At 35.4% G+C, this 25,685-nt stretch overlaps 1 protein-coding gene across 2 annotated transcripts in view; it reads left to right on the forward strand.

Moving 5' to 3' along the window:
• The window catches only part of FMN2 (formin 2), a 158,677-nt gene that overhangs the window by 22,761 nt on the left and 110,231 nt on the right, over positions 1-25,685 (forward strand). For both annotated transcript variants that reach the window (XM_057414483.1, XM_057414484.1), the window contains exons 3-4: positions 9,036-9,183; positions 15,466-15,527. In XM_057414483.1, coding sequence (XP_057270466.1) covers positions 9,036-9,183; positions 15,466-15,527 — 210 coding nt within the window. The remainder of the gene's footprint in view (positions 1-9,035; positions 9,184-15,465; positions 15,528-25,685) is intronic.

The following is a 25,685-nucleotide window of genomic DNA, read 5'->3' on the forward strand; positions in this document are numbered from 1 at the left end:
AAAATGAAAGTTGACCAAAGATTTAGGAATAACAGAAGTAGACAGGGTTGTGATTTTTTTAAGGTATTTACTGTTAACAAGCAGTAGAAGCTTTCATCATAGTTCTTCCTACCTATTCTTCTTAAAATGTAAAGAGTATCTTAAAGACTAAGTGAATGTAAATGGCAGATGCATTTTTTGGAAATATTAAGCCATTTTTACTAGTTTCTCATCTCCTGGAGAGACTGCTAGTTATTGCATCATGCATATCATGAGTTCTTACTTGTCAGGCTATCTTTACAGCCTTTCATTCTTCAGTTAGCATTTTATAAAAGAAAAAGAGGTTTAAAAAAGAATAAAATAATAAAAAAAAAGATGGCCAAGCAAGAAAACGGGCAACTTATTGAAGGATAGATTAGCAAAGGCCTGTTTAGAAAATGTTCTCTGAAAAATTACTTGGCTTTTGAATAACTATTGCCTGCTTGCCTTTTAAATGCTTCCATTTTTAATGGCTGTACATGCACAAGAGAACTTCTGAAATTTCAAGTTAAAATAAAATATCCTCTGACTTTCTGATGTTTAAGAAATTAATGCTTTATGAAAAATTCTGTCACAAGTGACTGTGTTATTAAATAATCATAATTTTGTAGCACAGAAGTAGTCCTAAGCTTTTTAATGTTAACTCATTATGTTATCCTATTATAGTAAAATAAACGAAAGGATGAGCTAGCTAAACACTGCATCTTTGCCAGGAATATAACCACAGGCACGTATTGCAGCCACCTGTTGGAGGATTACAATTTTCAACAAGTAGAGATCTCATCTCCTGCTTAGCTATTCTGTTAATGATGTATCACAGAAGGTAGAAGATGGCTATCTTTGGAGCGCCACCAGTAACATGTATGAATTATACGCTTTTGCATTAGAGTTTAAACTGTTCATACACCAATAAAAGAAGTTGGCAGTTTCCTATCAGTGCAAGGTAAATTCATTTAGTTATGTCATATTAAGAAATATTGACTGTACTTGGTGTTTTGTATTTTATCCAGTAGTTGCACTTCCCACACACTGTGGATGTCTGGTCCCTAATTATGACTTCACATTCCAGATTTTCCAGTTTACACTCTGAAGTCTTGAGCTATGGGCATTTTTTTTTCTTTCTCGTAAGAGATTTCTGCTTTTTTTTCTGACCAGCTTTCCAAGTAGTTTTGTGTGTTGTTTCTGAACATTAGATTTAAAACACTTAAATACTCTGTGAAAACTTCAATGATTTTGTGATAGTCTTTCTGTTGTGGTTTTGTAAGTTCTTTTGAGAGGAAAACTGAGCATACCTTTATATCCATATTACACTATTTTTTGGGGGAACTTTATCCCTAATGTCCGCTGAAAGGTCCAACAACTATTTTTTTCATCTGGAACTAACAGTCAATATCCTGTTCCATGTGTCTCAAATGTATACTGAGCTTTCATCTTTTTTTATTTGTGGTGTCATTTGATTGGGCTAGCTCTCTTGGGATCTTTTTCAGTGCTTTTATTGAATGATGTTACTGTGTTGACTTAATGTTTTCTTGATTTATAAATTATTTCAGCACATTCTATAATGTAAGAGCTAAACTGCAGCATGTCTATCTTTACTGTGTTATGATTTTATACATAAGCTTGTTTGACAGGTTGTGATAGGGACTGTCCCTTGTGCAGTTTGTAGCTACGATGACTGACTAGGTTATCATCAGTTTCTGAAATAAAGCTCCCTCGAGAAAGCAGAGACAGCAAAAATGGGAAATGCTATAAAAATGGTTGTTTTTCTAATATCTCCTGGCCACCTGTGGTGATGCAAATGCTTTTTAAAAAAATTTAGATGCTCCTTTCTTTCTGCTGAGTGGTAGCAGATGGTGGGACTTTGCAGGTCAGATGGCAGATGAGTTAGTAACATGAAAACTTTACTTAAAGTTACCTTATTTGCACCATTTACACCAGTCTGAAAATTAGTAGTTAAACAGATTGCAGACTGACTCCTTTTTCAAGTCAGAGAGCCAAATATCTGTTTGTAAAAAGCAACTTTCCCAAGACTTGACTTCAGCTAGAAGAACTTCTCTTCCAAACTGCAACACAAACCTGACAACAGTACAGCATTTTTTCAGGTGTTCTTGCAATGCTCTTGAGTAAAATGTGGAAGACTGAATGTAGTCCGTCTTATGAAATCTGCGAGGGCAGTATACTGGGGGTCAGCAGCTAGTAAGACTTTAAAAGTTAACAAGTGAAGATTGTGGAATACTGCAGAGAAAAGATTGTTAGTCAGCTCTCTTAATCTTTGTCATGTCATTTGCCATGGCAGTTGAGCTTGGCTCAAAACCCCCGTGTCTCCTCTTCCTTTTCCATTGTCCAATCACACTTGTAGCACTTTCTTTTTTGTGGTGAGCAACTCTGGATATTCCTGAGAGTAGTAAAATGGAAACAGATTATCACTGAGCTGAAGGATTCCTGTTACACTGTTTCCCCACTTCCTTTCTAAAAATTTTAATTGCATATTCATTTCATAGTTATTACATCTGGTCCTGCGGTTCCCTAGCTGTGTATTCTTCTCTTTTCTTGTTTCTGCTTACTTGTTGTAATGCTACTGTATACACTTTTGACTGCAGGATGTTGGTAAGTTTTTATGTTTCTTATTGCAAAGAACATTGCTTACCTGCTTGTTATTCCAAAGAACTGCTTCAAGAGGCACGTACTGATTAAGTTTACACCACCTGTTTGAAATGTTCACAATCATTGTGCCTAGGGTGAAGGTGGTGGTCACCCTGCCACCTCAAGAGATCTTTATTTTATGGCTTCCTGTACATTAGCTCTGTCGTGGTTTGAGCTCAGTCAGCCATGCAGCTGCTGGCTTACTCCCCCCCCTTTCCTCCCCCCAGCTCCTGGAAGGATAGGGAGGAGAGTCAAAAGAATGTAACTCCCACAGGCTGAGATAAGAGCACTCCAGTAACTAAGGTATAACACAAACCACTACTGCTACCACCAAGAATCATAATGGTAAGGGAAATAACAAGGGAAGAGAATACAACTGCTCACCACCTGCTGACCAATACCCAGCCCGACTGAGCAGTGATCTCACCCTTCTGGGTAACTGCCCCCAGTTTATATAGTGGGCATGACGTGCTGTGGTATGGAATACCTCCCTGGCCAGTTCGGGTCATGTGTCCTGTCTCTGCTTCCTCCCAGCTTCCCTTCCTCCCTGACAGAGCATGAGACTTAGAAAGTCCTTGGTCAGAGTAAACATTACTGAGCAGCAACTAAAAACGTCGGTGTTATCAGGCGCTGTTCCCAGGCTGAAAGTCAAAACCACAGCACTGCATCAGCTACTAAAAAGGAGAAAAATGACTGCTACTGCTGAACCCAGAACAGTTCATGTAAGAATGACAGGTATATTACAATGCCTTTTTTTCTACCTAGGAATTGAAAATACAGTGACAGTTGATTTGTGTATATTGCATGTCTCTTCAAGTGGAAGTTTTTTTACAGCAGTGATAATTACCTTTTCAAATGGAATAGAGGTGAAAGGAATGTTCTAATGAAACAGATTTCTTCAGAAAATTCAAATTTATCAGAAACCAAACTCATTGCATGTGTCTGTACATAAAAAGAACTCCTGCTGGAGAAGCTTCTTGCCTCAGCTTAGAATTTATGGAAAGGTTAATGCTAAAGGACACACCGTCAGGTGGTCTAAGTAGAAGCTGATAACCTAGAGGTCTTGGGAGATGTGGTCTTTCTAGAGGGAGTTCAAGTTGGATGTGTAAAGAGGCTAGATCTAGCGGTTCTTGTGTTTTATAGAAGGCTAGCCACCATTCCCTCTTCTAAGGACTGTTTGTTGTTAGCTCACCAGTTCAACCTGTTCAGCTATATTAAATGTAGAAGCTCTCAGAGAATAAAAAGTCACAGAAAATAACTCTGGAACAGAATGAGAATAGATGTGGAAATCTGAAGTATAGTTTTCTGATTTCCTTTCCCCATGAGGGACCTAACTACAGAGCTATTGGCCTCTCATAACCCCCAGATATGATGTTGAATCCTAAGCAAAGTTTGATGGGATTAAGCAAGAATGCTCTCTTTTGTTGAGAAGGTTTAAGTCATTTCATGGGAAAGAAAAGTTTCATGGTTTTTGATACTTGAAGTATTTTTAAATTAATGTTGAGACATATCAGTACTCTTGGAAAAAAAAACACTCAAGTAAAATGCTGATGTGTCAAATTTTGTTAATGAGGGTAAAGTGCTACTTACTTCAGCCATATATTACAATATTATGACACATTAGCTGTGAGCACAGATGCCTTCCAAGGCTGAAAAAAGGCAAAAGGTAGTGCAAGCTGAGAGCCATGATCTGTCAGTGGTCTGTTACTGAAACTCTGTTCAAAAAGTAAATCGCTTTCCCCACTCTTGATAGTATTGATTTCTTTATTTTAAAAGCTGCTTAAAATAAAGCAGGCTCCTGCTGATACGAGCATTTTGAGGTAGTCTGGCTCTAATTTCTTGAACTAAAACCTTGCTTGTCCAATTAACTATTTATATACACTGGGAACATGAAATTGGCTTTCTTTCATTTTAGAGGTTGCATGCTAAGTATATTGGAATGATTAATCTTCCTGAATGAAGAACACCACCAACCAATTAATTCCTCTGTGAGTTTACCTGGTTCCACCTTAAATGCAGTTATACTTTTTGCTCTTCTTCCTCCTCCAGCTCTTCCCATTGGAAGACTGTCCACATCCAGCCTGATTTAATGAGTAGGCCCATTTATACCTGTTTGTGGATATGCCAATCCTTCTGTTGTCACCTCCTCTTGATACCTTTGAATGATTGGGATGCTAATGAAAAATTATCCAAGTTTACTATTTGAAAATAAATGCTGTGCAAGAGAGGGAATTTAATACAAATTTACTCTAGTGTGAGGAAGTTTAAAGGTACTGCTAATGTGCTTCCCCCATCTACTGCTGTGCTGAGCTGAAGAGGTTAATTGTGATAGCGGCATGCTTCTGTACTGCCCCACTTTTCCCATCCCACCACATGATCTGACTGTGATTTTTCTTTTTTTCTTTCTTTCTTAAGATTTCTTGACTTCTGGTCAGATTTTTATTTTCACCTTGCTAATTCATGCTTTTACAACTGGTTTGGGCCGATGTGTACATATTTATTGCTATTTCAATTCTGCCTCTTGTAACTCTTTTAAATGTTTCTCACAATGGCTCTCTTTGCCCTTTGAACTGGAAGCAGATGAACAGTTGATTAAAAACTGAAATGGTGTTGAACTGAATGTCATATTACCTGCATGTCTTCAGGAGCAATACAACTGCCAAAGCATAGGTTTAAGGTTGCACATTATATTCCTGCAGTAGAATATACTAATCTGATTTTTGTCTGTGGTGCAGGGAACAAACCTGGTCTCTCTGTGTGAAAAATGTGTGACCAATTTTCTGAAAGATCGAGCTCCACCAGTATGCCTTCTGATGATTGTTGCTGATCTAGCTCATGTCCCTAGTTCTGAGTCCACCAGCCTCTTTCTACATGTCATTTGCTGTAGGCCCTTACTTTGAGTATCTTACAGTATTGCCTTCCATCTTAAAGATTAGCAAGCATGTCATTAGCTCAAGCAGTGAAGGAATATAATTAATATTTAATCTATTATGTACCTGAATTGTAACACTGTGGTACCCAAGAATGAAAATTTGTTACAAAAAGCCTTTCTTAGTGCCTACTGAAAGCTGGCTGGGAAGAGAGTGAGTTAAAATACAGACAGACCTGACTGTGACTCAGTTTTACATGCTAACATCTATAAGTGGTAAAATGTCTATTGATTAGGTACCATCAGATCCTGCAGGCACTTTGCCTCGCCCATGTTCAAGTGCGCTGCAGTTTTAAGAGCCAGTGGAAAGTGCTGTGTAAGGATGTGTGGAAACAAGAATTCTTCTTGATATCATATTTAGTGCACTGGACTCAGACAGCTTTAAGCTTTCAATGTCCACTCAGAAATGAGTCCGAATATGTAAGACTGGGATCATTCATTGCAGGAAGATTTTTTTTTTCCCCTCAAAAGAAGTGCTTAGTGGAGTCTAAGCAAGATGAAGTGGAAATTACAGATGTATTCAAAGCTTGATCACGGTAAGAGAATTAACTGACTGTACTTAAAACTATATCTAGTAAAAATTTCCTCTGGAAAGAGTAAAGGAGAAAAAGTTGGATGTGGAAATCCAGATTTGTGGAGGCCTGTATTGTAATTATTAATAATAAAAGAATCTATTTTATTTGGATTATTCTGTTTCTTTTCTTGAATAATACTTTGACATCATAAAATTGCCTGCATATATCTTTTTTTCAAAATAGTCTAATAACCATGCACATTTATGGCATTACCAGATTTGTAAAAGGAGAAATGAGATGGGTTAGTATGTTAACTGACAAAGAGCTAAAGACAAAAGGTAAAGAGGATTAGATTTTGGAAAGTAGCTTGAGTGAGTAAGAATTAATACGTTCAAATGATTCATCTCTTTTAAAGAGCAAGAAAGTGGAGACAGGGTTTATCTTTTCCCGTTTCAAAGGCAGTTTATGGACTATCAACTTGGTGTCCAGACCTTCAGACTACCTTTATGTCATGTTGTTTTTTCATATTTTAAATTATGTTTATAAATTTGCATGTAATCTAAATGTAGCTTTTGTTAAATACCTTGTTTGTGTGTTGAATGCATTTTGGTTGTAGTGCAAGTCCCTTTCAAGTTTAGGTTTACCTCTGTAAATTTCTATTGCATTATCCTTCTCCATATTGAATAGTGAATGAAAAGAATCCCAAAACAAAAAAGACCACACAAACAAAAAACTACTGTCTTTTATACACACAAACAATGCTCCCATGTTGGGTTAGGAGTCAGTTATGAAGTTGTGAGATGCCTTAATATGTAAGTGTTTATATGCTGGAAATGCTATCAGCAGGAACATAGGTACTTCATATTTTATTATCTTCATAATGCATCCCACCTGGACAATAATTCTGAGGCATACATCCTAGTTCCTGTAGGTTAATCATAATTCAAAAATTTGTTATCAAATGATTGTACTGTCTTTCAAGAACTGGCATGGGGAAATACTGCATCTAGGAACAGTTTAACTATTTATCTTCCTCATTCATGTTATGTCAATATCATCTACAGTCTGTTGTTTTCTGGTGTATTGTCATATAATCCTACATGTAATCTCAGCTAACCCTCTGTAGAGCTTGCTCTTTTCTGTTTTCCCTGAAGTGTGTAAGGGAGTAAACTGTGCAAAAAGAGTTGTTCTGTGTTTCCCTTGATGGCTTTTTCGAATCTTAATTTCCTCTGTGTTTTTGAGATTTGGATGGTACAGAAACAAGGCTAACAACAAAGTCCATCACTTTTTCTTTACAGTATGCACAGGTATGACTCTTTCTTTTACTCCCACAGTACTGGAAATTCGACAGAAACAAGAAAGAAAAATATCCTCTAAAACACGGGAGTTAGACAAAGGGAAAGTACTAAGTGACTGAAAATCTGCATTAATCAAGCCTGTTTGCATGTTCAAATGCAGTAGCATATTAATGGAGAAAGGATAGGCTTTTCAAGAAACGCAGATTTTTGTATTAAGCTTTTTACCTTTATTTGAGGTCTGTGTATAGGGTTGGATTTTTGTCATCTTTCTCATGCTAGAAAGATCAAATGAGTTTCCTTTGACCCTGACTGATTGAGGCATCCTCCGTAAACCAAAGCTTTTTACGTTATAACTAGCATTTGTCTGTTCTTAGCACATTGCTCTCAATAGAGTATTATCATTCTTATCACAACTTATTTTTAGGCAAGTAAAACCTTGTTCACATAGAGTAGAGATTATCCCCAAAAGGTGTTAAATTATCTTGTTCTTTCCTTTGGATGTCTCTTCAATGCTTATTATCTTTGTAAGAAGGTACTACTGAATGATAATACTGTATTTTCATCCTGTGATTTGATTTTTTTTTTTCCAGTTCTGTACTATAATATTTGCACTACAGTATTTGCATATTTACAGATTACTTATTAGATTACTCGCTAGATTACTCATGGAGCTGCTGCAGTTGATCTCTCTAGAGTTTACAGTATTATAAACATATAATCACAAGGTGTGCAGGTTGATGCATATTAGGAGTCACAAGAATAACTACTTGAATTATGGTCCATTTCTGTTGCCTTACAGCATAAGTTTGCCCTCCTTTGCATCAGACAGCCTGAGTGTCTCCTACTTTTAATAAGTGAATCAAACCCAAATCTCTTGAGTAATAAGTGTATAATCTAATCTAACCCAGAGGGTTTTGAATACTTTTATATGTTGGGCTGGTTTGTTGTGTGTTGGTTTTTTTTTTGTTTTGTTTTATTTTTAATTTTATTTTGAAAGCAAACCAGGCTTTTTAGTCACCTGTCTACGAATATGGAAACATAAATGACAAAAACAGGGTGGGGGTGGCAAAAAATAAATGTCAGTATAATTTATGCTGAAATAATTCTGTTTCTTTACTTTGCTTGTGCATTCAGTGTAAAAAGATTACACAGTGTGTGGACCAAAATGTTTTTATTCTAACCTATAAGCTAGCTATATGTAATGAAGTATAGTCATAGAATCAACTAGGCTGGAAAAGACCTTTAAGATTATCAAGTCCGGAAAGTTCTCTACGGAAAAAAGCAAATAGTTCCTTTTGCTCAAAAATGTTCTGAACTGTATTCTGGCATCTCATTGTGCTGTAGTTAACTAAAACATTAGATTTTCTGTTGTTAATAGAGATAATTCCAGACTGAAACATTAAAGTTTTTTAATATACATTTATGTTAAGTCTTTATCAGGAGATGAAGATCATAACAAGAAGTGTGCTTTGATATAGGTAGTGGCTATTGAGCCATTTGTGTTGGAAACAAAAACTTTGATATTTTGGCTTGTCTTTCTATATGAACTTCTCAACTTTTTGCTTGTTGTTTTTCTTTTTTTATTATTTTTTGTTTGTTTGTTGTTTTTCTTTTTTTTTTTAATGACCACAGCAAGACCAGCTTTATACTTGGGCTGCAGTTAGCCAACCCACACATTCATCAGATTACATTGAAGGAAGCTTTCCAAGGAGAATTCCATCTGTGTGGCCCCCACCCAAACCTCCAGATGAAGAACGAAGAATCAGTATTACAGAAGAAGGTATAGTTCTTGGACACAGACAAGATATATATGTACAGCACGGGGGGAGCTGCTGTGTTTTAGAACCCAAGATATAAGCTTAATATTTTAACTTCTAACAAATATCTGATTTTGAAGATATTGGATTAGCATCAGAAATAATGTTAGTTAGCATGAATCTAATAGAAAATGTTCAACAAAATGAATGCTTTTCATTAACAACCAAGATATGCGCCTGCATCTGCTGACTGATGGATTTTACCAGGTGTTGTGACCTTTGTTCTTTTCCAGTTTACATTCCTTCAGATCCATGAAATATGGGTACTTTTCTCTTCTTAAAAATATGGAAAACTTCAGAGGGCCACTGGTGGTATACTGAAAGTTATTAGAGTGGTGTAAGGTCTTCCTTTGTGGATTCAGGAGTCCCCTGCTGACAGAGAGGCAGGAAAAGTGTATCTGGGAAAAAAAAAAAAAAAAGAGGTCTTGTTTACAAAGTCAGTTTATCTTAAAATTTGTGAGGTTACTCTGCCAGCCAAATTTCAGAAATCTTCTTCAGATATGTAAAAATACTATTTAAGCTGAAAATTAAAGCAAAACAAAACCAACCAAACAAAAAACCCTCTTTCTGACAAAGAAATATGGAAGAAAATTTTCAGCCTGTTTTCTGTTAGGAGTGTTGACGGGCAAATACCATAGGTTCTTGGAGGCTTAGCTTTCCTTTACTTAGTATTCAATGGCACTCAACACTTTTAGGCTGCATTCATTCCCATGATCTTCACGAAGAGCTGCAGGGTGTTCTCAAATTTTCCATTTCCTACCACTCCTTTTTTCATTGCTCAGATTTGAAAAATTGAGTCATAATTTCAGCGGATCTCTTTGTATTGCTTGTAGACTTTGGGTGGAGTTAAATTCAGATTTACTTCTCTTTGGGACTTTTCTACCACTTCCTCTGGAGCACAAGCAAAGTATTCCTTGGATGGACACCACTTATCATGGCAACACTTCACTTTTATTGGTGTCATAGCAAAATAAATGGTGCCAACAAAAATGCAATAGTACTATATTATTCTGTTTGTGCTGTGGCTTTTATCAAAGCAGTTCTATTAGAGGTTAAGAAAACATTTTTTCATCAACCTCATTGATTCAATTCAGAGTGTGGAAAGGTGCAGTCCTGTATTGTTGGTCTTGTCTATTTTTTGGCTAATAGCCTACTATTTCATGCTATATTCAGTTAAAGGGCTGTCATGCACTAGTACAATTCATTGCCCTGTGTTCTTAGAGGACAGGTTGTGTTTCTCAGCTTGGAGGCTTGGGCAGTGGATGTGTGATCAGAGTATTCATGAACATATCCTGCATGCGAAAAACAAAGGGTGAATATTTTATTATTTTACTTGAAGGCTTAGCCCAGCAGAGGATTGTGTAAGTTAGCAAGAGTTTTGTTGCTCTAAAATGTAAAAGAACATTGATTATGTAAAACAATTTGAAATGTCAAGATTTGTATTGTTTTAACAAATTTCAAGAGTATTTCTACCAAAAGTATAATACTAAAAATTCAACAATGTATTTATTTTATTAATGGTGTGTTTCTATCCTGTGTTGTTCTATTTAGTATTGTTCCTACATGGATGTAATGTGTACAGTACTTATCTGTTCCTTATCTCAGCCACTGGCCTCATAACATGTAAAGATACTAAAAAAATAGAATTAGAAGTAAAATGGAAAGTTACATATTGTGATTATTTCTAAACGGAACATAAATAGTTCCAAAAATCTATCTACTTGAGGTGGTGACACTTAGAAATTGTATTGAAATTTTTGGTTTTGGTGTGAATTTGTAGTGCAGGGCATGGAGGGATGAGGAAAAATTATAACTCTTCTGAATGAAATTCAGGTAGATAAATAATTTTTTTGGGGGGGTGTTTGCATGCTTGCCATGTGGAAGAATCTAGAGGTGAGTTTCATGTGAAGCCTGAAAGACAAATGTTTTCCCCAATATTTTTAACTGAATTATTTTATATATACACGTTTGAAAAGTGGAGGTGTCAAGCATATTTAAAGACTTTAAATTACTCTGTGTAGAGTAGCTCTATTTCTCATTATATGTAATTATTGTTTTATGGATTAAACAGATACAATATTAACATTAGAGGCAACAGTTTTTGAACAAAAGCATCAATTTTAGACAATGTTGATCTGGAAAGGAGTGTAATGGGATTTTTTCAGAGCAAGAGTATTCATTTTCGTTACACATATTTTTAGCATGAGGACGATACTAGCCTCAAAGTTTTAGGTAAGGCAAGAGGAAATTCTGCAAGGTCTTAGGTAATTGTTCTTAAATTAGCAAAGTAGTTAATCATTTATTTAAGATAGTATTTATTAAACAGTTTTGCTCTGTGCTCTGTATCATGTGGAGCATTGTTGGATGTGAGGAAAGGGCTGTTTAGAGTGGTCAGGGGGGTTTGTGGAGTTTTGGTTGGTTTTGGCAGGGGTTGATTTTAGGGGTTTTTTGTTTGTTTTCTTGGTTTTGTTTTTTTTTCAGATTGGCCATTTATTAGAAAACTGAAGTTTGGAAATACCTAATAAGAATTTGGTTTCAAGTCAGCAGATGCTTATGCCAAAACCACTCTTCAGTTCTGGATTTGGAAAACTTTTTAGACAAAATTAATCAAGATCACCAAAAATATCAGTGCAAATTCCACCAATTTTCCATTTGAATACCAAAATCTGTTTCTGTTACTTTTTACAGTATTTGACTTTACTACTCTCACACTCCAGCACATTACCTGATTCTAAGCACAAGATGATATTTGAAATTCAGTTGTTTTATTGTTTTGCTGATGGTGTTTTTCCACTTACCATCTAGGAAAAGACAACTTGCAGGCACTAGAGCCCCATCATCCTGTCTCCCATGTGACTGTCCTAACTGCTTGGGCAGACTCAAAATTTTGCAGCTTCTCCTGCAAAATGAAACAGTTCTAACACATTAAATCTGTGTGGGTTTACACCCTGAAATCTAAGTTACATCTTTAACAAACTGGTTTTGTCCAGACATTTTATTTCCTCTTATGAAAAATGAAGAAAATAAAATATTTGGTTTGGGTTAAAGGGAAGGTTTCATTCATCATATTCATTGTACAGCACTTTTTCCCGTTCCTTAATTCCTCTTGCACTTTTGTGTGTGTGGTTTGGTTTAGTTTTTTGGTGGGTATTTTTGTTTGTTTTTTTTGTGTGGGTTTTTTCGTTTTGTTTTTTTTTTTCTTTTTGCCTTTTTTAATTTATTTTTTTTTTTTTTTAGTGAAGAAAGATAAAACGCTGTTAGTTTCCTGCAGATAAATTGTATTTGGTGAATTTTGGCAAACTAACATTATCTGCTCGTGTCATCCTGAACTCAGCTTATATTTAGAAAACTTTTTAGAACAAAACCTCCCTGAGGTCAAAATAAGCTAGACAATTCTATCAAATTGTTTAATATTGACAAATACTTTTGAGGAAGGGAGGTAGTTTGTTCCAATTTGCATAATATGAAACATTACTTTTTAAGTTGTGTGTGTACCTGTCGTGTCTAGAATATTAGCAAAGAATAAAACCTGGCAAGGATCAAATTCACTTTAAAGTGTCTCTCAGCCTTGCAGAAATTTAAAGTCATGTACATGGGCCCTGGAGCGATCACCAATGCCCAAATACTAATGAAGTTTTTCTAGCTTTGCAGATCAATTGAGGTAGGATTACAAATTATCTGGAAAAGAACATAGTTGGCTAAAAACAGTATCTCACACCTGCTTAGTTTAAAAATATTAATACTTTTCCCTTCCTTCAGAAGAGACATTAATAGTTTTACCAGAAAATCATCATTCACTGTTTCTGTGGGGTTTTTTTTTTGGTTGCAATGAGGAGTGAGTGTGGTATTCATTAGTAGAAATTCATTGTGAATTTTCTTCAGTAAATGGACTTATCTGAAAGTCAGCCACAAAGCATGATTTAATCATACTAAAAACTTGTCAAAGTGAGACATTGAGTTATTTCCTGTTTTAGACAGCCTATCCTCACCCTCCTTTGACTGGACAAAATTCTGTCAGATGAGACTTGAAATGCTGTTTAGTAAATAATTAAAAAAGTAAAAAAGGTTGAAGACTGTTAATTTGCAAGGGGTAGCCTTGCAGCATAACTGCCACTGGCAATGAAACTTCCCCCTTGTATGTCTCGCTTCCCAACATCTGGGATTGTCAGAAAGCTGTGAGGAGGCCAAATGTCTAGGAATTCTGAATGCAGAGGTTTTGGACCACAACAGTTTCACTGTTCCTGCAAATGGTCAACAGATTTGCCTGCTGTGTAGTGGTGCCCTTGAAAGATATAAGAAGGATGCAAGATGCATGTGTTTCTTGGCAGGTATAAGAAAAAAAAATCTTTCTAGTTTTGGCCTGTGTAAAAAAGCTAGGCTATGACCAGTTAAAGTGGCATCATTAGCAGTAGCTGCTAAGCTGATTAGAGATCTTTGCACTGTGTAGCTGCTGGCATGGCGCTTTTTTTTCTCTCTCTCATTTACCCACCATTCCACTGTCCCTGTCTCCCGCTGCTCCCCACCACCTGGTTATTTCCTATCAGGCAAGGAAACTGAGGCATAGAGATGTTCTTTAAGGTCAGAAATCTGTTGAAAGGCCAGAACAGAAACCAGAGCTTTTAATTCAAGTGCTTATTATTTTTAATATTTAATATAGTTTTTAATAGTTTTAATATAGTTTTTAATTTATTTTATTTTAAAAAATAGAAAATATTTAATATTAATTAAATCTGTGCTTTAACTACAAGACTCTTTCTCATAAATACATGAAAAATAAATCTTTGTTATTCTCTGCAGTGGCTTACCAAAAGACTTTTGAGGGTCCTGAATGTGTATTGGGTTGCTACATGCTTGTATCATTTCCAGCATAACCAAACCAGCAGCCAACCAAAATACAGCACTGTAGAAACAATGCAGGAATGTACAGTACATGTCTCTCACTGAAATAAATATTAGCACAATCAAAGTTTTGATGTAATTTCGTTTGTGCTCAGGTTTGGTTTAAATTTAAATGTTTTTATGAAAACAAAGATCTCAAAGCCAGTGTTTGTAGAATAATTGTTATCCAGGGCTTAAATTAAGAAAGGGAATCTAGTTACGGAGTAGAGGAGATTTCTTGTGTTCAGATGCTTATTTTCCAGGTAAAATGTGCAGATAAAAGCTCTTAGACCCACTGCCATTATATTTTTCGTTGTCACAGCCGAAGATCTATAGTTCTCTTTAAAACCATTATTCTAAGACAAATAATTTTGTTTCTCTATTTAAAGATAGTCATTAAGCCAAAGAATGCAAAGATATTCATTAGGAGACTCATCAGTTATTCCAAAGTAGAAAATAATGGAAGAAGATACAACTAGAATGAAGTTACTCATTTTCCAATGTAAATGAGTAACGTGTTCAAAATGCCACAAGTCACATTAATGCTGGTATTTTGCCCAAAAGAGAGGGTGTGGAATTTAGTACAAAGGTGAAGAATTACTTTTGCATCCTCAGTTTGAATGTCCCCAGTTCTGGGAAGCATTGACTTAGACAGTAAGTGCATTGTCCTAAACTATTATCCCTTTGTAAGGCTGGGATGTTGTAGAAGGCAAATAATCAAGCTCGGATGAAACTGAGATTTCTCAAAATCTATTTGCAACAGTAAGGCCTATTTTGTTCAAGCATTCTTTTTAAATTATGAGTTTAGGTCTGTATCACTATCTGTCTCATTATGGGCATTTCAAATTTTGATGGTAGGGCAGAGGGAGGGCTATTGGCAGATATGAAAAAGGCAATTCTGCTCATGAGTTCTTTTGGCCTTTTGTGAACAAACACAATCCACAGACCTTAAGGACAAAAATACTTCTTAATGAGATTGGATGGGAAGAACAATCATGAGAACCTTCCCCTGACCTTCTGTGGAATGTGCATGATAGAGGCATAAATAACTGTTTTTCTTTGAATCAGAAATTTTGGCAATTAAAATGGACTTATTTCAAATTTTAGATGATAGCATTTAATCTTGAGTCATAATATATACATTGTAAATTGAGATCAATATATACATTTGAGAATTGAGATTGCAATATATACATTGTAAATTGAGATTATGCATATGACCTGTTGGGTTAATTTTAGATTGGCAATTAACATTATTTTTTAACTCTACAAAGTGTTCATGAAATTTTTAATGTGTATTTCAAAAGATGAATAATTTATACCGATATATAAGACTTTTAAAATCTGTATCTTCTTTTCAAATTCAGAATTGAAATCTGCTGGCCTAGAAACTGAGAAACAAGGCGTAGATGGTGTTCAGCTGGTACAGGTAAGATTCTAACAGAAATGTTTATCAATTTGTAAAAAGGCCAGAAAAGCAGTACTTCAGACATTTTCGCAATAATTTTGTGTACTGAATGTTCTGAGTACAAATATTCTGAAGTGTGGTTTTGATTCTAAATTTTTATTTCAGAATACTTATATGCTCCATAATGTATCTAGTTACAGAGATTCAAGGTTCCTGCTGCTTAAGGTGATTCTTATTAGATGTTATTTCTCACTCAGAAGTAAGTTAACACTTGGTTCTGAAAGTCTGATAGCATTACTAAGGAATGGTTATAGAAGACCTGGTTATATCAACTGATCTTCAAAAGTTCGTGCTAATAGTTACAGATTTTTTTTTCTTTCTCCACTGAAGCTTGTAGCAGTGTTAGTAAGAGAACAGATTTGCAGTACTTGACTTCGAAAGGTGATAATGTGTACTGGGACAGTGGAGACCTAGTCTAGGTTGGATTTGTTCAACATAAACACAGCCCTTTTTTCACCTCATTTCACCTCATTAAATGTGGTGTAGTTTGATGGAGTTGGGGAGCTTCACATTATGTTTCCTCAAAAGGCTAGCTTATTTTCTGTGGAAGCACTCCAGTCACAGGTACCAAATTTATCTTGCTAATAAAAAAGGCTATTTAATTTCTCTGAAGGTCATGAAGAGGAAAACTAAGTCCTTAAATCTTGGTTTGAGCAAGGAATGCCCCAAAGTTCTTAATAGAATCATAGAATAGTTAGGGTTGGAAAGGACCTTAAGATCATCTAGTTCCAACCCCCCTGCCACGCGCAGGGACACCTCACACTAAACCATGTCACCCAAGGCTCTGTCAGCCTGGTCTTGTACACTGCCAGAGATGGAACATTCACAATTTCCTTGGGCAACCCATTCGAGTGCCTCACCACCTGCACAGTGAAGAACTTCTTCCTTCTAGCTAACCTGAACTTCAACTTCCTCCTCTTCACTTTAAGCCCATCACCCCTTGTCCTTTCGCTACAGTCCCTGATCAAGAGTCCCTCCCCAGTATCCTAGTAGGCCCCCTTCAGATATTGGAAGGCTGCTATGAGGTCTCCACGCAGCCTTCCCTTCTCCAAGCTGAACAGCCCCAGCTTCCTCAGCCTGTCTTCATACAGGAGCTGCTCCAACCCCCAGTGAGCAGCTGGTGCCTGAAGAACTACTGCGAGCCCACTGTCCCCAGGCATTCAGATTTGTTTGGGGTTTTTTTTAATTATCTTTCTTTTCTTTTTCTTTATTCTTTTTGGTGCAGTTTGTTTTTTGTGGCTTTGCTTTATTTGTTTTTTGATTTTTGTTTTTTTAATGAGTAGATGGTTCTAGCATAACTGCATTGACCAGCGTTTGTGAAAATGGTCAGTGATTTGCTTTTAAGGGAAAAAAAAAGGAATGCCTGGTGAAATGCATGCTACTGATCTTCAGACTCACAAATTTAATCCAGGTTCAACCAAGTATTTCATGAGGATGAGTGGGGAGAATATGTTTATTAACTTTATGGCTCTTGTCTTGCCAAACAACATCAAAGGAGTTCTTGTCAGGTACCTGAACTTTTTCACCACCATAATTAAGAACATCTATAAACTAGATGCCATTAGTTAAAATATAACAAAATTATTCTACATTGCAATATCTGAAGTTTAAACTAAAATATATTTGTCCCATGCTATTTCTATATTTCAGCTACCCAGGTTTCAGTAGCAATGCTTTTTCGTATTTCTTGTGAAAATGAAGTTTTTCCTGTACTTCCAGAAAGGTATTGCATGTAAGGACTATATTTAATATTTAATCTGTCTCTAGGATTTTATTTCATTGCAAGAAATAATCTATATAAAAGGGTTTGGTTTTTTTTTTTTTAATTAGAAATATAATTAATGGAAAAAGTTCCATGAATACTTAGGTACTTTACCGGAGGAAAACCTGATTCTTTTGCTATGAGAATGAAGTTTAACCAGCAGCACTAGTGCGCTCTTCGGTAGCATGAACAAACTTTTACTTCAGATTGTGGTTTTTTTGTTATTTTAAAAATTAGCCTATTATGTTGTCCAATTACTGAATTAGGATTGCTACTGTTGTTAGAGATCACCATTCCTCTTGCTCGGTGTTGATCTCTTATCACAGTAATATGAACTTGTTTCACTCTGTACTATTATTCATCAGTGAAGAACAGAAATATTTTGGACGCACGATGACCTCACTTGCAGAAAATAATCTCAAATTTTTGCTATGTCATCATCATTCTGGTTTATTTTGAAAGTCAGAGTGGAAGTTACTTCATTTAAGGAACTGTTTGTGGGTAAATATTTTCATGTATTCAAATTATTTCTGTATAGTCCCAAACAGTTGAGTATATTCTAGCTACCTATGTATATCAATCTTTACAATCCACCAATTAAACACATAGAAGGTAGAAGGGTCATACTAACTTTTTGCATCATGTTTGTAGATTAATCATTTACTGCAATCAGATCATTCTTGGTGTTATTTGTACTTCAAAAAAACTGATGAAATACTATGAAATATTTCTAGCAGACATCTAGCCTCTTTTATTCTTTGTCTAGTTTGTCCATAGTTTTTCTTTCTGAAGAAAGCAATCATTAGCTGAAGTTAGCCAAGTAGGAATTTTTTTTTTCTTTTGATACATGGCAAGGAAGACAGCCCTAGCATATAATTTGAAACTGATCAACTAACTCTACTTACAGACGTCTTCCTTCTTCTTTCCCCAGGAAAAGACATTTTCCACATGCTATTAAAATAATTGGAGATGGTCAATATTGATATGGAAACAAACATAAATGTTACATGTTATTGACTAAAAGAGAATAATTCTAAATTAAAAGCAGAAGTAACACACTTACTTACTTAGAAGGTTGGATTCTACATTTTCTTGCCACTAGAAGAGGCTTATTTTATCCTCTTTGTTTTCTTACCTTTACAGTGTTAGACATAACCTTCCTATTTTGCAGCATAATTTCCTAAAGTTTTTAAAACATTTTTCAAGTCCAAGATAGCTGTTTTTTTTAAAATAACAATAAAAAAAAGGCTTTGTGGGTGTAATTGTTTTTAGTGCAGGAAGAAATCATAATAAAAACTGACAGCCATTTCAAGTCCTGGTTTTGAAATCCCAAAGAGGAGCAACAATGTCTGCTTAGTCTTCTCACTGTGAACAGAGAAAGCTCTGTTAGACCTAGCTCCTTTAGTGAAGGAAGAAGAGGAAAACTGAATGTTCTAATTTAGAAACTCCAGCTTCAAACCTGATGTTTAGATTTAATAGCAGTACTTTTGTGCAAGAGCCAGTTTCCTTTTGTTTCACGCCCCTGATCTTTTTTGCTACCCTTGTAATTTTCCCTACAGTCTAACTCAATTTTCAGGTTTCCTTGATTTTGTTTACATGATAGATAAAAACAGACTCATAGCAGAAAGAAGAAAAAAAAGGAAAAAAATTCCTATAATTGAAAATGAATACATGAAAGCTAGGCTTTGGTTAGTAGTGGGACATCACAGAACCAAAAACCAAAGTTGTTTGAAAGTCACTTATATTCTTTGTTTTCTTGAAATTCCCCCCCCCCCCTTTTTTTTTCCTCTCTTTTTGTTTTTTTTAACAGTTTGTGAAAAGTGTCTATTCTGAGTATCACACAGATTTAAAAAGAAAGCCCTTATTACATTTATTTAAAGGTCAGTATCCGGATGTAATGAATTCTTCATGCCATTGACTAAGCCTGGTCTCTAATCCTGTTTCAGGAGATGAAGTTTTGCCAGACTGCTCCAGTTTCTAGCAGTTTGGTTATGAGATAGTTTACACTGGGTATTTAACCTACATTTACTGCAGAAAAGCTTGCCATCAAAAAATGCTTATGCCTGTATCATTTCCAGGTCTGATGTTCACTTTGGTTTGTCTTACCCCATTTAAACCAATGAATAAACCCTCAACAAAAATTATGTTGTTTCCTTGAACGCCATGTACTTCAGCTGGTAGTAACAGCCAGACCAAATTTTGGCACTTCTCAGGAAATTAAGACAGATTTCTACTGCATGATCTATTGGTGCACTTTCCAACAATTTCATAGGGAAATGATGCTACCCTTAAAAACCTTAAATTACAGGACAAGTTTTACCATGTTGAATATACTTCCCATTTTGAAAACATTATAAATCTGGATCTTGGAATGTCTCCAAAGTATTCTCAACTACCACGCTTTGCTGGTAATCCCTCAGCCTTTCAGGCATTTGAAATGTTCTGATTTTGACTCTTAGCGATACAAGAAAAAAGGTGGCAAAATCCTGTAAGATAAATACATAATGAGTCTAGGAAGAATAAACCACTGGTGAGATTGGGATTTACTTTTCATTATTATAAAATATCATAGCTAGACTTTGTATAAGAAACAGGCACACTGCTCAAAACTCTTCAATGAAATTTCAGAAAGATGATTCTTTACAGGTGAAGGTAAGAGAAGGAAGGTAAATGTAAGATTTTTCTGAAATGTGAAATAATTCTACTACACATACAAAAACAATAATATAAAAAGAGATTTTTAAAACCTATTTTGGTATTACATAGCTTTCATCAAGGTAAAGTCTACGTGAGACTGATTAACAATTGTGTTCAACTGAAGTTGGTGGAAAATAGGGAACTCTTCCTTTATGCACTCCTAAACCATTCTGTGGCTGTGGCTCTTTTTACAATGCTTCTTTCTATGTGTTCTTCCTTGAGATATCCTTTTATAAGGAGCTAGTGATTCTGGGAACCTGGATCACTCCTCTTCCATCCCTTCATTACTTGGGTTACCTTCTGTAAGGGGGAAGAGAAGACTTGGAGAGGCAGTGAACAGTTCTAAAATAGTTCTTTTCCTACAAAACTATATTCAGGAAAGAAAGGAGCATTAAAAAAGCAAATTTTTTTTGAAAGTTTTCTAAATGAATCAAATGATAGTGAAGTCTGTACTTATTCCATTTTTCAAAGTAAATACTATAGCTAACTGATGATATCTGTCTGACAAATAGGACTGGGTATATTGTTTTAAGGAGTATCAACGTAAGCTTCCTGTAACATCATGCCAGCATACCCCAATCTCAGAAAACACAAAGCTAAAAAACTGAGAGGTATAAATCTGTTTTGTCCTTGTCTTGCAACAAATAAAGCCAGGCTTGCAATTTGTGATGTGCAGGAGATCATGTTCTAATTGTACATCTAACACGAGATATTAGAATTATCTGAAAGTGGGTGAATGTTAGGAAGCACATGTAGGTATAGTGTTTTCTTGTTAGCCTTGAGAATAAATTATATGTTATTAAAAATGAACAGAAAGGAAACAAAATTTGTGTGAAGCAAGAGATGATTGAAACCTGGCAGAATACTATACTGCTGGGGTAATATGAACTGCTGACATAGAGACTACTTTACTCAAGAAATAAAGGGGAGTCTAACTTTTGTCAAACTTCACTCCAGGCCATGATAACTTCAAGTCAGGTATGCTCAATTTCTTTATGTTCATATTCATGAAATATAGTTTTTACACAGAAGTTTCCAACTTTATTGATATTTACACTTTTCAACTTAAACATAATGCAATTTTTAGGTTTTTTTGGGGGTTGTTTTTAGAAAGCCTAATAAGCATTAATAGATTTTTCATGTTCTAGAACTGTAGCAAATGAATTAATTGAACTTTTTACAGTATGAAGTGAAGTTGTCCTAGTTGAGTTCTCTACATAATTTAAACAGAGGTTGTTCTAGTCTGTTCTTCTTCCTGTATGACTAGTAATGGAACTTTGTTATTAAAACACTGTCTTATGAGTATGCTGGGATTCTTAGGCCTGAAGGAAGGCTGAGAATGCAAATAGAAATATTAGAAATGAGGGAAGAATTATTTAGTTAAGGGTCTGAAAAACACCATAGAGAAGTTGGCCTACTCAGCCACTAGATGGCAGTTAAGTATTTTTGAATGGGTTGTGTAAGTCACTTGTGAACCACTGCAGCGGGGGGCCGGAGGGCGCGGGGGACGAAGAGAGGGTGTGATCCTGCAGATACCCTACAGTGAGAATATGAATTATTTTTTTAATAAGTCAGAAAGTGGTGTCCTTCTGGTAGTTAATAAATGTATGCACACTGTTTAATCTGACCAAGGATAGTAATTGGAGCATTTCTTGGAGATACTGAAATGTGAATCAATGATTAAAAAAAAACAAATAGAAATAGAGCAAAAATCTTGAAACAGTAGATTTTTAGATAGTTCTGTTCTGTCACTGTTTTTTTTTTTGGTTGTGGTTTTGTTTTTGTTGTTTTGGTTTGGGTTTTTTTTTGTTTTTGTAAACAGTGAAAGGAACACATTTGATTTAATCTGTAAATGTCTGTAAAACTTCTGAATCACTGTAGTGATAATTTGAAAGTTACTGCTGAATTACTATCATTTAAATAGAGGTCGAATTTTTTTTTGGATATGAAATTAATTTCTTCAACCATAATCCCAAATCTTTTCCATTTACTCCTGATGACAGAGAGATTAATAAAAGGGGGAAAAAAAAGAAAAAAGAGGGGGATGAAACTGCATCAGACATAATTTTTATTGATTCATTGAGATGGAGTATAAATCATAGGCTCCATATTTAAATAAAATCAAAAAAGGAGTATAGCATGTCAAGCCTGTGTGGTAGAAAAATAAAAGCAGTTAATTCTCAGAACAAATGTTAGTATTTTGTATTAAATTCAGACTTCACAATACTTGGATTGACTTCTGTTATTTTGCTTGAAGGCAGTATTTGCTTCTTTAAAAGGAACAATATGTTGGTATAATTTTCTTTGGAGTGACAATAGCACATTCTTGCACTCTTCCTCCTGGCCATTGTGAGACTAAAATTTATTTTGTTCTGATCTGTGTTCTTGATGGTAATGTCAAGATGAAGTTTAACCTACGTGTTCATTTCAATTTGAAAGGCTCTTTATTGTGTTCTTCCACTTTGATATGTGGCATGATACCACAATCATAGCTCTGGAATAACATAAAAATCATAGCATAATTTAGGGCTGAATAGACATCAGGAGGTCATGCTGTCCAATCACTTCTGTACCAGCACCCTTCTTCAAGCAAGGCTAGCTCGGATGTTTGCCTGGTTTTCTCAGGACTTTCCTCACCTTTGAGGATGGGTATGTGGTAATACTAATACTAATTTTTGTTTTGCCTAGTTAGTGGTCAAATGATAAGTCTTGCTATGTTTCTGATGTGTTGTTTTGATAACAGCTTAGAGAGATAAAAATGCATGCTGTGAAGCCCATATATTTTCCATGAGTTGCCTCTAAGTCAAATACTGTATGTTTTCAAGCTTTGGTTAAAATTCTCAAGAATCTGCTCATTGGGTTCACGTGATTTACCTAGTTTCACTACTTCTATATCACTAAATTTTATGAGAATGTGGCAGAGCATAATAAAATTTTTGTATCTTGTAAGTATAATGGATATTCTGCATTTTTCCATTTTAAACATGCTTTAAAGTTGGACAAAACCATGCAGACTTTTTTGTCATTTTAGGTACAACAAGTAGCACCAACCTTCAGGTTCAGGCAATAATAGTTCTGTTATGTCTGAACAGTGTGTTTGCAAATTCTGTGCAGTGGAAGCTAACTTAGGATTTACAGACTTCCCTTTCTTCTTTCTTTGATGGGAAAGCAAGGAGAAATGAGAGTAAAACTGAGGAATTTATTTATTTTAACCTGAATTACATTCTGGTGGTACTTAAGATCTTGGCTATACTGTAAGAGACTTTCTCCTTTTTTTTTTAGAAGATGAATTATTGTATGGGATAGGTCTTGGACAGGAAGAATTGCTTCTTTTCTGTCTGCATGTGTATGATTCTGAGCATTAGTATGTTTCTTGTCTTGCCTTTTACAGCAAGCTTCTTATAAAATCCTAGTAGAGCACTGTAATTTCTCTGAGGGAGCAGTGAATAGAAATGCATGATAGGCATTTATTGAAAATACAGTTTTAAATTGTTTTCCATTTTCTCCTCTAACTCCTTGTTCTTTTTACTTGTCAAGATAGGTAAATTGAGATAGCGTTCATTTCATCTATGCGTTCCTGGTCAGAGCAAAATTCATAACAGATCTGTATTTATTAATTGTTAAAATACAGTTGATTTTCTTGAATTCTCTTTCTAAAATTGGCATAGTATTTCAGATGAAAATCTATAAATTCCTCTTCTTCCAAAATGTGGTTTAAATTGGAAATTTATTTACTTGTGTAATTCCTCTCACCTTTTGGAGAGAAGTGAAAACAAAGAGGTTTTGTGTACTCAGTGGTACCCTACTGCATTTGGATTATATAAAGTATTTTAGGTACTAAAGTATTTACCTACCTTCCAAACTTTTTAGAAGAACTCCATAGAAATTGAACAGATGAAGAAATCATGTTAAATACAAGAGAGCAGCATGCAAAAGTGTGTGTGCATGTATGTATATATATACAAACATACACATACAAATGCACATTCCATAAATGTATTCAAAGAATATCTGGTCATTGAAATAAAATTTCTTCTTGTGGCATTCCTAGCAGAACAACTGATCTCAATTGTCAAGTTGGGTTAGCCTATTTGAGAGATCTCATTCAGTCAAAAGTGAACCAAGTTGTAAAGATTAAATTATTTTATTTCTCTCGACATTAAAGATCAGGTGCTACCTTACAGTGGTGTAGATTTTGAGAATTTCTACAGGCCCCTGTGTGTAGAAGAGATATAAGAAATGTTTTTCTCAGTAAAAAATGAGAATTTCTTTGACTTAGAAATATCTAAAATTATTTTAAAAGAAATCCCGCACAAATCCAAACAAACCAAAATAAAGAAAAAAACCAACCATAAGCATAGAATCATAGAATAGGGTTGGAAAGGACCTTAAGATCATCTAGTGTCAACCTCCCCTGCCATGGGCAGGGACACCTCACATTAAACCATCTCACCTAAGGCGCTGTCCAACCTGGCCTTGAACACCTCCAGGGATGGAACATTCACAACTTCCTTGGGCAACCAATTCCAGTGCCTCACTACCCTCACAGTAAAGAACTTCTTCCTTCTATCCAATCTGAACTTCCCCTGTTTAAGTTTTAACCCGTTACCCCTTGTCCTATCACTACAGTCTCTAATGAAGAGTCCCTCTCCAGCATCCTTCAGATACTGGAAGGCTGCTATGAGGTTTCCACGCAGCCTTCTCTTCTCCAGGCTGAACAGCCCCAACTTTCTCAGCCTCTTTATACAGGAGGTGCTCCAGTCCCCTGATCATCCTCGTGGCCCTCCTCTGGACTTGTTCCAACAGTTCCATTGTCATACCCGAATGAGAACTTAAAAGTAAAGCTGAGAAGAATTTCTTGTCTTTGGATACAAAACAGTCTAGCTGGTTTAACTTCTACTTACAATCAGATCAAAAGGCAGTTTTTACTATGCTGTCCATTTTACGTTGGTATAAGTAAAACCAATAAAATCATTTATTTTCTGTATTTTTAAGTACATGTTTTTCTTATTTGTTTCTTACAGAATAAACACAAAACTACTGTCAAAAATCAGCTTTCATATTCCTGAATATTTAATTACTTTGTTTTCAATATAAAATTTCTCCTGAAGAGACAAATGATTTCTTTCTAATGTCCATGATACCAAAATTTTTACTTAACCTTTGAAAACATAAAACTCATCTTTGGTGATTTGATTATGATTGGTTTTATTCAGTGTTCTCTCATGCAAAATGATACAGTTTTGCTTTTAATATAGCCTTCACACCTTCAAAGAATTTGAGAAGCTGACTGACCTCCAGCCCTTTGCTTTCAGCATGTTCATGGATATATTTGTGAAGTCTCTGATTCCATTTCTCTAAACTTTTTCTGTTGTGAGTAGTAGGCTCATATTTCAGGGCAGTGAAGACTATTCATCCTTTTCCACAAAGATTTATTCTTACTGTGGATATTTTTTTGCTGCTTATTCCCTGCTGGAAGCCTGAAATAAAAGGCAACATCTGAACCTCCCATTTTGTGGTCTGGCTGAACTCCTGGGTAAAAAGGGCAAGTACTGTGTAGAAACATCATACTCTGGGCAGTTGCTTATCAGGATGTGTCAAAGTTCACCTGGAAACTCATTAGCTTTTTATGTTCTCCAGTACTGGAGATCAAAAGCATT

Source organism: Pezoporus wallicus, unplaced genomic scaffold (genome assembly GCF_028554395.1).
Source record: "Pezoporus wallicus isolate ANWC-B61680 ecotype Strahan unplaced genomic scaffold, APGP_CSIRO_Pwel_v1 contig_8042, whole genome shotgun sequence".
Taxonomy (NCBI): domain Eukaryota; kingdom Metazoa; phylum Chordata; class Aves; order Psittaciformes; family Psittacidae; genus Pezoporus; species Pezoporus wallicus.